The 17,175-nt window shown below is 34.9% G+C and overlaps 2 protein-coding genes and 1 long non-coding RNA gene across 5 annotated transcripts; 1 reads left to right on the top strand and 2 right to left on the bottom strand.

Moving 5' to 3' along the window:
• Nucleotides 1-590: 590 nt before the first annotated feature.
• LOC108673003 (uridylate-specific endoribonuclease) lies at nucleotides 591-9,204 on the bottom strand. The gene is made up of 8 exons (XM_018160770.2): nucleotides 9,095-9,204; nucleotides 6,502-6,601; nucleotides 5,640-5,770; nucleotides 4,773-4,926; nucleotides 3,554-3,632; nucleotides 2,835-2,949; nucleotides 1,790-2,016; nucleotides 591-1,131 (listed from the first exon to the last, which is right to left on the bottom strand). Exons 1-8 carry the CDS (start codon nucleotides 9,144-9,146, stop codon nucleotides 898-900), a joined length of 1,092 nt encoding a protein of 363 aa, XP_018016259.1. The 5' UTR covers nucleotides 9,147-9,204; the 3' UTR covers nucleotides 591-897.
• Nucleotides 7,644-8,877, top strand: LOC108673004. The gene is made up of 3 exons (XR_001930947.2): nucleotides 7,644-7,826; nucleotides 8,010-8,169; nucleotides 8,548-8,877. It is a non-coding gene; the product is annotated as an uncharacterized LOC108673004 (long non-coding RNA).
• A 1,289-nt stretch (nucleotides 9,205-10,493) lies between the features above and the next one.
• On the bottom strand, nucleotides 10,494-13,010 carry LOC108673002 (rhodopsin). Of its 3 annotated transcripts, none has more exons than XM_018160767.2 (2): nucleotides 12,876-13,010; nucleotides 10,494-11,787 (listed from the first exon to the last, which is right to left on the bottom strand). In XM_018160767.2, exon 2 carries the CDS (start codon nucleotides 11,785-11,787, stop codon nucleotides 10,645-10,647), a length of 1,143 nt encoding a protein of 380 aa, XP_018016256.1. In that variant the 5' UTR covers nucleotides 12,876-13,010; the 3' UTR covers nucleotides 10,494-10,644. The 3 variants fall into 3 exon arrangements, with proteins under 3 accessions (XP_018016256.1, XP_018016257.1, XP_018016258.1); XM_018160768.2 differs by lacking the exon at nucleotides 12,876-13,010 and adding an exon at nucleotides 12,697-12,746; XM_018160769.2 differs by lacking the exon at nucleotides 12,876-13,010 and adding an exon at nucleotides 12,518-12,591.
• Nucleotides 13,011-17,175: the final 4,165 nt, after the last annotated feature.

The raw sequence follows: 17,175 nt of genomic DNA, 5'->3' as shown, positions 1-17,175 counted from the left end.
TAAGGTAGGGATCGTTAAGGCAGGGATCGTTAAGGTACGGATCGTTAGGGTACGGATTGTTAAGGTAGGGATCGTTAAGGTAGGGATCGTTAAGGTACGGATCGTTAGGGTGCGGATTGTTAAGGTAGGGATCGTTAAGGTAGGGATCTTTAAGGCAGGGATTGTTAAGGTAGGGATCGTTAAGGCAGGGATCGTTAAGGTACGGATCGTTAGGGTACGGATTGTTAAGGTAGGGATCGTTAAGGTAGGGATCGTAAAGGATATGCAGGTACGAAAATATTTTTTGAGTCATAAAAGTTACCAGATAAGATCATTTTATTAGGAATTATTTTGAAAGAATGTCGTGCTAATTTCCGCTGAACATTTTTCGAGATCGCAAGCGACAACGATGTGAATACGAGCTTAAAATTCGCTTGTTTTTACGCTAGTTGTTTTTTTTCTTGCCATAGACTTATTTTGACACGGAAAAAAATTTGCAGTTGCTACATTAGCTTGGATTTTGATCAAAAGTAAATCTCATCTAAATAAATAAGTTGGAATGAAGCATCATTGCATTACTTGTAATAGCAATAGGATATAAATAACATGGAAAACATTTTCAGTGTATTAGGCAAAAATTTACTTTTCGATGCAGTGGGTGAAAGAAATTCATAACTTAAAATCTATACAAAAAATTTGAATGTACGTCAATTATTTTTAAACATTTTTGATTGCTTTTAATGCGTGATTGCAGTGAAATTTCTATCAATCTCCCATACAAAACTTTCATTTGTTTTATTTACTTATCGAACACCAATAGTTGAGTGTAAAAAGGTAGAGAAATGATACGAAGGAAATTGATATATTGCTTAAACGGAATGACAAAAATGTCGTTAACGCAAACGTAATTTTTTCAGCTTACACCACGCCGGGATACGCGCTACCAACAAGCGTAAGTCCGTTAGATTGGAGCTCGTAAGTTTGTATGAAATATTCGACGCCGTTGGTCTGTACGTGGCACTGCGCGTTGGGTCGCGCGAAGAAACACAGCGTGTAGACGGCGAGCTCGTACTCTGGTGACGTTCCGATCAGATATCCCCCAATGGGTTTCTCAGCGTCGTACCATGTGAATTGGTTGGTGAACACGTAGCCCTGAGAACAACAGAATTGATCAAAATTAAATTACATTATTGATTGAATTGATTGATTAAAAATTATTAATTATATTATTTAATTGAAAATAATTACTTAAATAATTTAATTAAAGATTATCAATTAAATTATTTAATTAAAAATTATTAATTTCCTTTAGTGGGAACGTAGCCCGGAAGAGAACAGAATTGATAAATGGTTTTCATAGTAAAGACTTCTTTCCAAAAATAAAAGGGATAATTAATTCCTCATTATGTTTACGTAGCCCTGAAGAGACAGAATTCATCAGAGTATCGAGGAGTAAAGAGAATAGCAAACATTATTAACTTCCAATATTGAAGATAAAGATCCATGGAGAACCGAATTTACCTATGGATCCACGGTTGAGACTTTTTTGAGTTAATCAATGCATCGAGTAGCGAATGTATAGATTAAAGGATAAGTTGTTTTTCCTTTTGTTCGTCCATATAAACGATAAAATGACGAGCTTATCGATAAATTAATGCTGAGCAAAATGCTAAAAATTATATTAATCGAAATTCAATAGCAAATTTTGAATTTATTATAACAATTTATAATAAGAGTTTTCAACTCATATTTTTAATAACAGAATTTTAACTTTTATATACTTTTTTTATTGACTTGACTAATAACTCACAGATGTTCCGAGGTCCGTGTATTCGATGTAGCCTCGGTAATTAGTGTTACCCGCAGCTTCTTCAATCTCGTAGCTCACCCAGTTGTGAAAGCCCCCCACGTCACCCCCCTCAAGCTCCCCCACGAAGCTGTGCTCGAACCCAGACGATCCCAGAGTGGACCCAGAGCGAGAGTACAGAGTGAACCAGATTTCCTCGATGTTCTGGCGCAGGGTTCCCGTGATCAACTCTTTAAAAATAAAATGTGTCAACACTATTCTTAAACATCATCCACACCCATTATTCAAGATATTCTTGACTAGCTGCATAAATTCTATGCCTGTGTTACGAGTGCATATTTAACATCAAAAGCTCGGTGTGGCCTAGTTATGAAGATCACCGAAATTAGATTAGTAAGTTAAACGCAACTAGAAATTTAAATTTAGGCCGGAATCTGCAAAGTGGCCGTAAGGATGAGAAACAGTGACATGTGTCAACGTAACTCATTCAAAGCTCGTACCACCACTGTAAATAATTCCATTTTCGGTGTTCTCTTAATACATAGCTGGGAACAGCACTCCAATTTTATCTATCTTTAGAAACTTACACCTAATGAAGTTCTTTTCAAGCACGATTTGTAATATAAGCTTTGTCATTAAAATGCTCACTAATATACATTATGATAATTTAATTAGAGTATAGATGATGTACTTCAGAATTGCTGTTATGGTCAATGCGGTCATTTTTGATTACACCCATAAATTGCGTAAAAATCTTACCAGCAATAGAATTTAAAAAAATGAATCAAGTTGAGATTAAAAAATACCTTACTTACAAGTTTTCGACTTGTATCTACATCAGATCCATCACCTAATTTACCGATTTCAAATTCAGTATAGTAATCTGAACAGTGATCATGCTATAATAAAAATATAAGCTATAATGCATCCACGAAAGAAGGAATATCTCACAGCAGTTACCTGGAAATTCAAGCAATGCATAAATTATCTCAAATTTCTTCAGAAAATATGATAAATCTATTAAACTTATAAACCTAGATTGACTCACGCTTCTCAGTCATGAACTGATCGAGCCTGACCATGAGAGGAGTGGCTAACACTGCATCCAAGAAGCTAGCCACCTCAGCCTGCTCTGCCAGAGTGTTGTCTTCGGCCACATTTGTCTGCTCAAATCCCCAAACTTCAGAAAAATTGTCAATAAAATCAAGAAGTGCATTAAAGCAAAATATAAATTCAAAAATAAGAATTATTTCGTGGATTTTGGTGCCAACAAAATCTAGTGGCGGATTAAAGCGAGCTTTGAAAATATCAACTACAAATTATATATAATATAGATATATAGATTTAAGATATATTTATATAGATTATATATTATATAGATTTTGTCGGATATATGTCCCGACAAAATCAAGTAGCGGTTTAAAGCGAGCTTTGAAATTACCAAGCATTATTTCATGGATTTTGGAAGTATTGATTTCAATCTACGTGATACGGTATCGATGAAAGTAGACATGTCTCAGGAGAAGTGTTTCTCGAAAAATGAAAAAGCACGCGAGGGTGAAATATGTATACTATTAATAAATAAATCTAGGTAAACAACAACTATTTATACACCAAAAATGATATGAATGAATCCTTTTTTTTTCAATTCTTGTTTTGTTTATTTAATTATTTTCTTGTGAGATGAATTTTTTAAACTAAGGTAAATGAACAATTTTTAAATTCAGCACAATTATCCTCCTTATATAATTAAAGTCCCATACTCACATATGGTGCATAGTTGTCTCTGAGCGCCTCGAAAAGGACGAACGTGTCAGCCGTGAGTTCAGGAACGGTTACAAACAGCCTGGAGGCAAGTAGACACGGTGTTTAGAAAGTGAATAATATAATAAAAAATCAATTTAATATTGATATTTATTACTGTTTATTGAATATCATGATTTATTTCTATCTGCCCTCTTCACGATATCTCATGACTTGTTTCGTGTTGCATCATCTGATGATACATTCCTGTTAGAATCACCCATGTTGTACATCTGTCAACGTCATCACATGATATACTCCTATTGCAAATAACCGTGATTTTCTCATTAAGCTCCACCTTCTTCAGTCAGCTATATTATCATGATATAACACTGCTTGCATCATCTCATTATATATTCCTGCTTTCGTCATTTCAATATATTTTTTACTGTTCTCATCATCTCGCATTTTTCCCCAGATTTCACCATCACAATACATTTTACTCTTCTCATACTGTATTCCTGTTTTCATCATCTCACGCTATATTCCAGTTTTCACCATCACAATACATTTCACTGTTCTCATCATCTAACGCTGTATTCTTGTTTTCATCATCTCTTATTCATCTACGATATTTATCATCCATTTCGCATATTTATTCCTATTTGCATCATCTTATTTCACATAAATACCATTTTATGATATATTCCAGTCACAAAGATTTATCATCCATTTCACATATTTATTTATTATAGCATTATCTTATTACACAGATATATATTTTATGATATATTCCAGTCACAAAGATTTATCATCCCTTTCTCATATTTATTTATTATAGCATTATCTTATTACACTGATATATTTTTCATGATATATTCCAGTCACAAAGATTTATAATCCATTTCACATATTTATTTATTATAGCATTATCTTATTACACAGATATATATTTTATGATATATTAAAGTCACAAAGACTTATCATCCATTTCACATATTTATTTATTATAACATTATCTTATTACACAGATATATATTTTATGATATATTACAGTCACAAAGACTTATCATCCATTTCACATATTTATTTATTATAGCATTATCTTATTACACTGATATATATTTTATGATATATTCCAGTCACAAAGATTTATCATCCATTTCACATAATTATTTATTCTAACATTATCTTATTACACTGATATATATTTTATGATATATTCCTATCATAAAGTTCTCACGGTCCGGGCGCCAGGTCAGCGGTAGACCCGCTCGTAGTCTTCCCCTGCATGTCGATCACGACTGACGTAGCCACGTTGTTGGCGTCCAGCGCGCCGAGCTCTTCAGTGATGGCGAGAATTTCGGCATTGGTGACTGACCCGCCAGTAGATCCTCCTGTTCAGGGTACACACAATAAAAAATATAACTATATAAAATATATAATTCTATAACTCAGTACTCACTGCAGTGAGTGACAGAGAGCGCATTTCCTCGTCGACGAAAACGTGAAGTCACGGACGGACAGATAGACGGACGGACGGACGGACGGACGGACATGGCGAGCACAATAGTGCATTTGCGCCATTCACGCTGAAAATGCGCTAAAAATTTAGTTTTTTATCTAGCGGAAGAAAAACCTTTTGGAAAGGAACGTGTTTCCTAGGAATTCCTAATATCGGAAAAACTATAATGTTGTATATACATATTAATGAGATATATAAGTTTCTTGAACCTATATATGAAACAAAGCTTTTGATCTCCCATACACATAAATATTAATTAAACAGATAAGTTCACCCTGAAAAAATTAACTCACATGCAAGCATCTACGAGTAATTTTGTGCGGCTTGTAATTTTGTATTATAACTATTCGTCTGTAATATGAGTAGAACTGTCAAGTAAAACGGTCATATTAATGGAAAACAGTCAGTGGTGGGCATAGTCCGCTAACCCGCTAACCGATAATTAGCGGAGCTAACTTTTTCCTTAGCCGGTATGCCACACTGACAGTGTGGCACAACGGCTAAGGAAAAAGTTAGCTTCGCTAATTAGCTGTTAGCAGATTAGCGGATTAGCGGACTGTGCCAATCACCGGGAAAACTACTGACCGCAAAGAGCGTCGTAATCCGAACAGCAGTTGTTGTGCGAGGAACATTCAGAGTTGCAATGACACGGAGCGGACGACACGTATGGGTCACCGCAGCGGTCAGAGCAAGTCAGGCACACGGCTTCGTAATCACTGCAACCAAATATTATAATAAATTTAAAATTTGCAGAAAAAAAGTAATTACTCAGTACGATAAGAAGAAAGCTGTTAAAACGAAGTAGAATTAATCATTCATTTATCTTAAATTCAAGAGTATTATATCTAAATTTGATTGAAATAATGCAGCGTTTCACTATAAGAAAAATTATTAGTTTTTATATTGTTTCCAAGTTGTAATGAGGGCTCTGTAAAAGCAGAGCATCTTTCTGCTCTATATAAAAGGCAACAGAAATTTTTTTGGAGTTATCATACTGATATATTAAATTAATAAAAACGTTTTCTATAAAGATTGAATTTTATGGGATTTTCTTTGCTTCTAAATTTCCATTTGATTAGCGATTCAAGCAAACGAATGACATAAATATTTTATCATAGAGAAGCCATTTAGATGATTTCTCTCCCAAACCAGTAATATTGTTGTTTGTCCCAAGCCAGTAATTTTTCAAAGAGTTTCGTTCGATGATAAACATAATGAAAAATGAATAAAAAATAATTTAATTGGAGGCTTCCATCAAAATTAAAGCAAATTAAGACTAAGACATAATTAAATAACTAATAAAAATGCTTTAATTAAGGCCTTTCGTCAAAATTAAAGCTAACTAAGATTAAGACACAAGTAAAAACTAATAAAAATTTATAATTGCAGCCTTTCATCAAAGTTAAAGTGAATAAAGATTTTCTTTTCACTCTGAAGTCTTTCAAACCTGCAGCAATCGGCGAAGTTTGAACAGACAGAGTTGCACTGACAACCTGTCGTACCGTCGTTCTCTCCGCACCGTCCAACGCATGATTGTGCATTTGCCCCTGCACGGCAAAAATTGAATTAAATTATATTGGTTAAATGGCAAAAGTAATGAAGACTGTCATTTGGAATAAGAATGATAATAATGAAAAGACTTTTAACCGCCGTTTTCTCTGCACCGTCCAACGCATGATTATGCGGTCGTTCCTGCAAGGTAAAATGGAATGAAATTATAGTGACTAATATGACAATAGTAATGAAAACTATCATTTTTTAAAAAGATTGATAATAATGATAAGACTTGTAGCCTCCGTTTCTTCCGCACCGCCCAGCGCATGATTCTGCAAGCGACCAGCTAGAGTGAAAACATTAAACAAATATGTATGAAAATAAAAGTAATGATGAATATGATAATAGTAATAAAACTATTATATGAAAAATATAATAATGATTATAATACTTGTAATCGTTGTGTCTACCTGCAAAGTTTAACGCACGATTGTGCCTGTGCCGCTGCAGAGAGATTATAGGAATGAAAATTTAAATGTTCAGTATGATAATAATATTGAAATTATAATTTCAATTTTAACAATAAAAATGTTTCCCAGGTATGTAGCCATGCGATTAAATGGAGCAGAAATTGTAGGTTTCATGATAAATTGAAGCAGCCATTGTAGTTTTCGTGATTTTTTGGTGATTTTCATAATTCCAAACACAATGTCAAACTAACAATAATAAAGTAAACGTGTGTCTACAAAAAGTATCTAATCACAGTGGGATTTTCAGAATGTCATATGAATCTAGCAATAAGAAAATGTTCATTTTTTCCATGTATGACCTCATTAAATATACTGGAGCTTTGGCAATGTGGTTTCTAGCCCAACGACAGCTTGATGGAACAGCTGAGCTTACAGCGCTTCTTTGAACAGGTGTATGAAGCCTCCTAATGCCATCTCGAATTCACAGCCGTACTATTAAAACTTATCTAAATACACATAGCGGACGATTTCTCGTCTGTGATTGGTGAGTTCCTCATGAAAAACCGCCAATGAAAAGCGGTCTAGTGGAGTCATGAACTCGTGACTATATTTGAGTTCGGCTCCAGTCTTGCATTGACAGTATAGCGAAGCAGCGTAACCTACTCTGGAGTGTCGCAGAATTTCACTAAAGCGATTTAATTTAACAATAAAAATCGGCTAAAAACATTTACAATTTTTTACATCTGTACTGTTAATTCGAATAAAGAGTTTTGAGCAAATACAATTTTCCGAAAATATGAAACTACAGGTAATGTGTGATTGTTGACATTTTGACCAATACAATTCAATAAATTTTAAATTAATTTGAAAAATTAAACGAATAGTACCGCCAGCACCGAATCTTTGCATATACTGGCAATTAAGGTATAATTTTTACTTATTATAGTTTTCTAAATAATTTTGCTAATTACAGTTATACTTTTTTAATCAGATCTTCTTATTTGTGTTCGTCATAATGGCTGCATTTGGAGCTCCCATGCACGGCGTTGCCACAAAAAAACTTGAACTTGCGACCGCTCCAAATCAAGCAAGAATATTTTTCGGGAAAAAAGAGAAATGCCGTCATCGAATCTGCCACTAACGGTGAAAAGGTGAAGCAAAATATATGCAGGTTTGGGCCTAACACAATGTATTCTTCGCCACGGTTCCCTTTAATCTAAATTTAACTTACATTAGTCTCTGAGAATAAAAGAAATATTTTACTTCTCTTTTGAATTTAGTTATTTTTTATATATTTATATTTTTTTGTTTTATAATATATATTATAGGGGCTATTATATAGTTAGTGTTTGTTCGAAAACATCTCAGATAACTAGAATACTGTTCGCTTACAAATAATATAATCACTCTCGATATAAAAATGTATACTCGATAATTTTTGCGATATTTATCATTTGCAGTATCCCTAAAATGGAAACTTTATTATTTCTACTTTGTATTACTTTAATGATGGTCAACTTTTGTTGCAGCATCGTGACTATTTCTCAATGGCTGACGGCCATTAAAGTGTTCAGTCGAGAAAAATAATGGACCACACCGAATTCAGGAATGACTGCTCCTTCATTAGTAATGGTGCGATGTGTAATGGTGTTTTCATTAAATTCAAATTCTAAATTTTTTTCATTTAACAACGGAACAACAATAGATGGAAGCAATATTTGTTATTGAAGCCACCTCGGATGCTCGTTTATAACTTGTCAAATTAAAATAAATAGTTACACTGACAAGCAGTAATGATATAAGTCTAATTTAGCATTTTGCTTCACCAAAAATATTGTTTTTAATTAAAAATTAAAATTTGGTTTCCAAAATTAGAGAAAAATAATAATCATTACTCCCAACATCCAGTTGAATAATTTCTTATTTTGTAATGTCTTTTTAACTTTAATATACCAGAATTCTTATTCATATATACAATGATCAAGTAAAGTTTTAAAAATAATTTATAGTTTTATTCTAAATTAAAAATTATCGAAAATAATTCGATAACTACCAGGCTCTGCTAATATTATTTACCAGCAATGCAAAGAGCAATGAGTAGCACTGCTGAAATGTTCACTCTGGCCATCTCGACGCGTCTATCTAACTTTTCTCTTCGTTGCGCTCACTCCAAAGTGAAAAGCTGAAATTTCTCGATGTATTTAAGTTCGAGACACCGTGGGAAGTAACCGCTTGTATGATTGATACCGTTATTATTGGCCTCGTTCATGATAATAAAGTCGCCATGTGTGTCGCAGGTGAACACCTAATGCCTGCCGTGTGCCAATTGAACGCTACTAGATTGTGACAAGTACTGATAGGTTATGTAGGCAAAACAAGTTTTTCAAGTTTTTCACAGTCAACGCACTTCAAAATAAAAATGGTTAATTTTATTTCGTATGTTATATCAATTGTCGATTCCTTCAAAACTTAATTTCCGAGAATCGAGAATAAAACTTAATTAAACTTAATTTAATTCCATCAAAACATTAACTTCTTTTAACATTAGGCCACACAAAAAAACGGATTTCCGTTTTAAAGTAGCACTTGAGCGGCTAATTATTAATTTAAGTAGACCTGCATTATGAAAGTCCCATGGGAAGCACGTGTTGCTCACAAGCAAAACATAATCAGGCGTGCGAATATACCACGTGGTAAACTAAACTCCATCTCAACAGCTGCTGGATGCGTGTTCACATGTCACGTCTTGCATTCCTCCACTGATTTTGCCGGCCACAATTGCAGATGCCATATTTTTTCATCCAAAGTAGATAAAAAGTTCACGCAATCTCCTTATGACAAAATCCTGGTGATCAGATGTTCCTTTGATTGATTATCTACTAATGTTTATGATGCATATCTACATTCTATTGTTGCCTATTGTAAAATATGTAATGATAATAGTGTTTGTTATGCCTATCTATATTCTGTTATTGACTATTGTAAAATAAGTAATAATAATGCTTATGATGTCTATCTATATTCTGTTATTGCCTATTGCAAAATAAGTAATAATAATGCTTATGATGTCTATCTATATTCTGTTATTGCCTATTGCAAAATAAGTAATAATAATGTTTATGCTGCCTATCTATATTCTGTTATCGCCTAGTGTAAAAACAATTATAGTATAGGAAACTTTGCAAATTCAGCAGAAATTCTTGCCTGAACTAGACTAGGCAGTAGGTATGCTTTATTCATACAGCGAGATCAGTTTACGAGAAAAATTTTATTAAAATAGTGGCTGACTAATTCTAAGTGAAATTACTCCATTACTGTTCTAAAATCTTTTTCTTTTTTATCTAGTGGTTGATCCGAAAATATTTTTCTGCGTTTTTAAAAAGTAAAGAAATCTGAATCTTGAATCGTTTAATCAGATTAATGCCTTTTGATCTTAAATAAAGTTTTAATCAATAGGATATTTACACACACGATATATTTTTAAAGCAATTGCAGGGTTTATTGGAAAGAAAGAGGACAAGGATCGGTGATCTAAGCAACCAAATTAACACGAAAACAAAATCAACACTTTTGGAAGTATCTCTAGGTCAAGGGTTTTAAGGACAATGGAAAACCATGGAAAAAATTCAAGCGCTCTCCGTTTTCTCGGTGATGGGCTGCTCGCTTTGGGCGGTGGTGACCGACACGGAGTCGTTAGAGTCATTGTTGCCGCTGCACGACAGGCACGGTAATTTCTTTTCCAGAGCAGCACGGTACTTGGGGTGGCTGATGGCGTACACGATGGGGTTGTACACAGCGTTGGCCTTGGCGAACAGAGATCCCCAGATGGTGAAAAGTGGGCTAATCATGGATTTGTTGTTCATACCGGCGAAGTTGATCACCAAGTACGGGGTCCAGGCGATGAACCAGAGAGAGACGGTCATGAGGGCAACCTTGGCGAGTCGGCACTCAGCGGAAGTCTTCTGGGCCTCTTCGCTTCGTAGGGACTTCACTCCCATCTTCTTGGCCTGCTCGCGCATCTGGTTCTCGTGGGCAAACACGGCAGAAACGATCTGGGAGTACGCACCGATGATGATGACCAAGGGGAGGACATACACCCATGTACCGTAGATGTAGAGATAAGAGTGGGAGAAAGAAGATTCGGTGAGGTAGTCAGTTCCACAAGCAGTCAGGTTACCCTCAGGCACATATCGGTTCCATCCGAAGAAGGGAAGGATAGTCCACACCAGAGATAGGACCCACACGAAGAGGATTCGCATGAGAGAACCGTTGCTAGTCAGAGGCTCGGCGGAGACACCCTTCACGATGACGTTGTAGCGGTCGATGGTGATGAAAATCATGGTCCAGATGGAAATGCAGCCAAAAAGTGATCCAAAGAAACCGTACAGCTCGCAGAAGAAGGGACTGAAAGACCACGTGTGGTAATAACAGTTCACGACCATGGGCGGGAACATGGTGAACATCATGCAGAAGTCGGAGACGGCGAGGTTGACAACGAGCAGGTTGGCGGGCGATCGAAGGCTCTTCGTGTTCATGAAGACCCAAATGACGACAGCGTTTCCGACGATGGAGAGCATTCCGAGGACGAAGATGGCAAAGCCCAAGAGTCCGTACCACAGAGGGTTGAGTGGGGGGTATTGGTACCAGTGAGAGTCAACCATGTGCAGCAGCTCTTTCGGAGCCGCATCCACGACGGTATAGTTACCGAATGGGTTGGTCGAAAGTATCCCTTCGGGAAGCATGCTTGCTGGGTTGTTCCAAGACACCATCTGCAAGAAATTGTGTCATCATTTAACGATTTAATCGAAAAACAGATTTAAATTTTATCATTATAGAATATTTCATATTTCATATATACAGCTCAAATTTTAACCTGCGGATTTAATACTGTACTGTAGTAATGCACTGTAGTACTGTACTGTAATCATAGTCTGATATGGTCATTTATCTTAACTAGTCGCAAGAATAGATACAAATCAAATTAAATAATTAACCTGCTGATAATTCTATGGATGATTTTTAAAAAACTCTCACTTCATTTTTTTAATACCCTCAGAAACACACTCTCTTAAAATTCGATTTTGGAAATGCAAAAGATCTTTCAATTCATCTCCCGGTCACCTACTTCATAAATCATACTGTCAGTCAGCTGTTCTCACTTCCCATTTAAAGTATATCAATGGTAAAATACCATTGGTATGGTAAATGGTAAAATACCTTATACCATAAATAACATACCTGAGTGAGCGATAAGAAGAACGGGCAACTTTTATCTATCGAATTTACAAAAAATTATAGTTACAAAAGAATTCTACTCACTTTTCACAATGTAATTCTACTCATTCACTTAGAAAGAGTTTGCGGAAAAAATTTCCTTTGAGCAACCAAATGTCTTTTACCATAAATAACATACCTAGGTGAGCGATGACAAGAAATGACAATATTTATCTATCGAATTTGCGTATATTATACTCGTATTAACAATAGAATTATACTCACTTTTCCAAGAGTTTTCCGTCTACAGGAATCAAAGAGTTTGCTGAAAAAATTTCCGTTGAACAACCAAATTTCTTTTACCGATAAATAACATACCTAAGTAAGCGATGAGAAGAACGGGCAGCATTTATCTATCGAATTTGCGTATATTACACTCGTATTTACAAAAATATTATACTCACTTTTCCAAGAGTTTTCCGTCTACAGGAAGCAAAGAGGTTGCTGAAGAAATTTCTTTTGAGCAACCAAATGTCTTTTACCGAAAAATAACATAGCTAAGTAAGCGATAAGAAGAACGGGCAGCATTTATCTATCGAATTTGCGTATATTATACTCGTATTTACAATAAAATTATACTCACTTTTCCAAGAGTTTTCCGTCTACAGGAAGCAAAGAGGTTGCTGAAGAAATTTCCGTCGAGGAACTACTTCAGGCGGTCAAGAGAGAAGCAAGGTCTGGTCTACACAGCGCACTTAGGCCACGTGAAGAACCAATGATTCCATGCACTGAAACCAGTCTTTTTAAAGCCTTGACTACCTCATTAGTGACGTTAATCTCATTAGGTTGTTGGACGACTTGCTATGGTATCCAGCCCAACTAAAGGGATTAATTTATCTAGTGGGTTTCTTCTTGACGTCACGGGAATGTGAAAATTCTGTTGTGATGGCAATATGAATCAAAATTACCTTGAAATTTTCTTAAATAATCACACGGTTTTCTACCTTACTCACTTTCGATTTGCTTATAAGCAATTCCTAACCCTTTCCAACTACAGAAACTAAAAATTATGGCGACGAGCAATATTTCTCACACACATTCACTGAAAAGTTTAACATTGTCCAAATCCCAATAATAATGAGGAGAAAACCAAACAATGAAATCGGCTGACATCCAATAGCTCAATATTTGAGAACCGTTGGTAGATATTATTTACATAATTAATTTGAAATTTTTTTATGTCCTTTGGGCTAGCCTACGATGGCTATAGGTAACAGTTGCAACAATAGGCTACAATGGCACCAATAGGTTACGATGGCAACAATAGGATACAGTAGCAACAGTAGGATACAATAACAACAATAGGATACGATTGTAACAATAGGCTACGATGGCAGCAATAGGCTACGATGGCAGCAATAGGCTCCGATGGCAACAATAGGCTACGATGGCACCAATATGCTACAACGGCAACAATAGGCCACGATAGCAACAATAGGCTACGGCTACAACAATAGGCTACGATAGCTACAATGGGCTACAGTTGAAACAATAGACAACGACGCTGACAATAAGCTACACCGGCAAAAAATATCTACGGTTGCAACAATAGGCTGCGGCGGCAACAATAAGCTATGACTGCAACAATAGGCTACAATGGCAACATTTTTAGCGCATTTTCTCATTTATGGAAAAAATACACTATTGTGCTCGCCATGTCCGTCTGTCTGTCTGTCTGTCTGTCTGTCTGTCTGTCCATCTGTCCGTCCGTCCGTCCGTCTATCCGTCTGTCTGTCCGTCCGTGACCTCAAGTTTTCGTCGACGAGAAAATGCGCTCTCTGTCACTCACTGCAGTGAGTACTGTGTTATATTTTTATTCATTTGACGAATTGGACAGACGGTCCAAAATCTAACAAATTTATCGAAGTTATTCATCCCAATTACTGATGCATATTAATATATAATATAACCTCTTTTACGGGACAATTATCCACTTAGGCATGGCGTTCCCTCTTCTCGGCGGACAAACCCTCAGTATCGGAAGCGACATCTTCAATCTACCTTCGGTTTGGTAATAATTTAATCAAGTGAACCGGTCAGTTTTTTAAATATAGAAAATGTTCTGCGAGTTAAAGGGCAACCCGGAAATCTTTACTAATGTGAATCTAAATATGGTCTTGCTAATGTTATTTTTATTTTAGCAATAGAGTGTCATCATTGTCATCAAGTGCCAGATTTACATAATATGCCTTTTTCGGTAGAAACTTTTACTGGCTAATATTAATATTGAAATTTTTAAAATGATTATCAGTTGCTTATCTCCTGCAAACCTCATTAGCCTCTACATGTACTTGCTATGGGTGCTTTTATCGTTTTTTTATCTTGCTTTTCGTCTTTTTGTGTTATAATATATCAATAATAATGCACCAATAATTAACATCATTTAATAAACTTGTCAATTACAAAACTTTATGAGTACGAAACACGTTGCAAGGGCAAAAGCTTTCAGCGCAATATCGTTTTGCGGTAGGTAGTATAGTATCTTCGGCATTAAAGAATAGTCCTGGATAGGCCTGTCTAAAAGAAGGTGAAACATAAAAATTTAACATCATTTTGAAGAAAGATCCACTAACTTAGAAGCAAAAAATTTTTTTAAGTCTGTGGAATATTTTTTAGTTACTTTGAGAAAGAGATTAAAAAGGCAGAAAAGTGTGATTTATACATCTTGTTTTAAACTCTACGAGGAATTTCCTTTCAGAATAACAATCTAAAACATTGAAATGATTATTCAAGTTTATCAACATTTAAATCCTACTGATTTTTTAAAGAATTTGCATTGCATTGAACCTATATTATTATGCAATTTCCCAATTTCGAATACTTCGCCAACTCAAAACCCTATTTTCCAACGAAATCAAACTGTTCCTTTAACAGTTTAACAAAACTGAGCCAAAAAATTAATTCATTTTTGTTTATAAATATCGCATTTAAAAAATAATGTGCTGCAATTAAAAAATAATGTGCACTTGTCAAGCTTCCCTATGAAGATTTGCGGCATGAATAAATGTTCCACTAAAACCCAGAATTAATGAATGAATGTGATTCACGTGAATGTGAAAATCAAAAAGGTAATCAACTTGTAGCGCAATAACCTCTTAATTTGGTTTGAAGGTCATCATTGTCAGGCTACCAAGATTTGGCCTCTTGAGACCACACGTCTCGACTGTACTCAGCCTGCATGCACAAGGCTTCCTATATTCATCTTGTAGAGAGGGGCTCAATAATTTTTCTAATATCTTCAGATGAAAAAAAATTACTACGATATTTTTTAACAGAAATTAATACTCTGAAGAATAAGTATGATCATTAGTGAAGAAGAAAGGCAAAAGCTTTCAGAATAAGAAAAAGATTCAGAAAGAAGCTCTTCAGCTAAAAAGAAGAATAATATCATAGTAGTATGTTTGAATAAGGAATTTCAGGGTAGGGAAAATATTATGATAACACATGATTCTTTTGAACGAGTGCTGTGTAATTATAAACTCAGGTAAGGAGTATCAGTAAAGAGTAAATTATGCCATAAAGAGTGACACGAGTACAGCTATATAAAGTCAAAACTAATAACTTATGGTATAATTTTCAAAAAGAATTGCAATTTTCTTGTTTATATACCTTTCTAAATAAATAAATATATGATGTCCGTCCAGATTTGCATTAGACGGAAATTGCCGCAGTGAAACCTAAAATATTTGACCCCATTAAAATTAATGTTATTCAAATATATAAGAAAAATAAGGATAGTGAATATGTAGGAAGAAAGACAATGGGAACAAAAAAAAATGTAGGACAAGGGCGCATGAAAATGAACAGTAGATTTTAGAACAACAACTAGAAGTACGGTAGCGATTATCGTTCTATAAAAAAAATTAGAAAAAGTTACCAATTTAAGCGTAAGACAAAATCGTTAACTAATTACATTATGTTTGTTGACACGATCAGTCACACAAGAAAGAACCCAAATGCAGACCTGGTGCATCATTGACGAGAATTTAAACGCGAAAGAAATTGCATAAAAATCTTAGGTACAAAGATACCAAGAAAATCGATTGAAAATTTCCAGGTATTTCAGGTATATCTACTATTTAAAATTTTCAGGTATTTTCACTTGTAAATTTAGATTAAATGACTTTAATGTAATTTAAATATAAAATTATTTGCCTGCAAGTCGAGTAACGAGTAGCAGTCTATGCTACTGTACGCATGCTTCTGATCGTAATAATCATCAAAAGCCTTTCTGCTAAAATCACTAACCAAAAAATTAGGCTAATATATTATAACTAGAAACTTCTTTAAGTAGCAATCAAATTACATGACTGCAACCTGAAGAGATAACATTTTTTTTAATTACAGTAATTTTCTACGTTAAAAATCACAGTCCGTAGCGTCATGCATGATATCAATGGTATTTCATATTTTCACGTATTTACCATACTTTCAATAACAATATTGATTAATTATCTTCGTTATATTTTTTGATGACAACTGATAAAATTGTAGCTGGAAAAAGACAAAAAAAACAGTTTTTTTGATACCCGAGGACACAATTAAATAGTTAAGAATAGCTAAACGAAAAATCGCACAACCGTTTAAGCGGTTGTGATTATTGATATTTCATACAATTATTAATTCAAGCAGTAATTCATTATGCATATCAAGCATTCAACGAACTATTCTAGCAATGCCTTGCCATGAATGTCAAGCATTCGCTAGAACAGTGCAAAAAATATATCCTAAAGATAAAATTGCGTCGTAGGTAATTATTTTGGTCTTTTGATAAGCGGATTAGAAGCCGTACATCGCTAATGAGATTAACGACCAAAGCTGCTGCAGGCGTCAGCCACATAAATAATGAGACGCGCTTATGTAGCAGTTCTTGTTCGGGCCGT

Source organism: Hyalella azteca, unplaced genomic scaffold, assembly GCF_000764305.2.
Source record: "Hyalella azteca isolate HAZT.00-mixed unplaced genomic scaffold, Hazt_2.0.2 contig15775, whole genome shotgun sequence".
Lineage (NCBI taxonomy): Eukaryota > Metazoa > Arthropoda > Malacostraca > Amphipoda > Hyalellidae > Hyalella > Hyalella azteca.
The sequence above is the reverse complement of the archived record's forward strand: the minus strand, read 5'-3'. Positions and strand labels throughout refer to the sequence as shown.

Excerpts from the sequence above, each read along its gene's own strand:
- LOC108673002 (XM_018160767.2), bottom strand. The coding sequence starts at position 11,787 with ATGGTGTCTTGGAACAACCCAGCAAGCATGCTTCCCGAAGGGATACTT.
- LOC108673003 (XM_018160770.2), bottom strand. The coding sequence starts at position 9,146 with ATGGCCAGAGTGAACATTTCAGCAGTGCTACTCATTGCTCTTTGCATT. Across the intron at positions 3,633-4,772 it reads GCTGACCTGGCGCCCGGACC|GCTGTTTGTAACCGTTCCTG; the intron begins GTGAGAACTTTA and ends ACTTGCCTCCAG. Across the intron at positions 2,950-3,553 it reads GAGACAACTATGCACCATAT|ACAAATGTGGCCGAAGACAA; the intron begins GTGAGTATGGGA and ends GGATTTGAGCAG.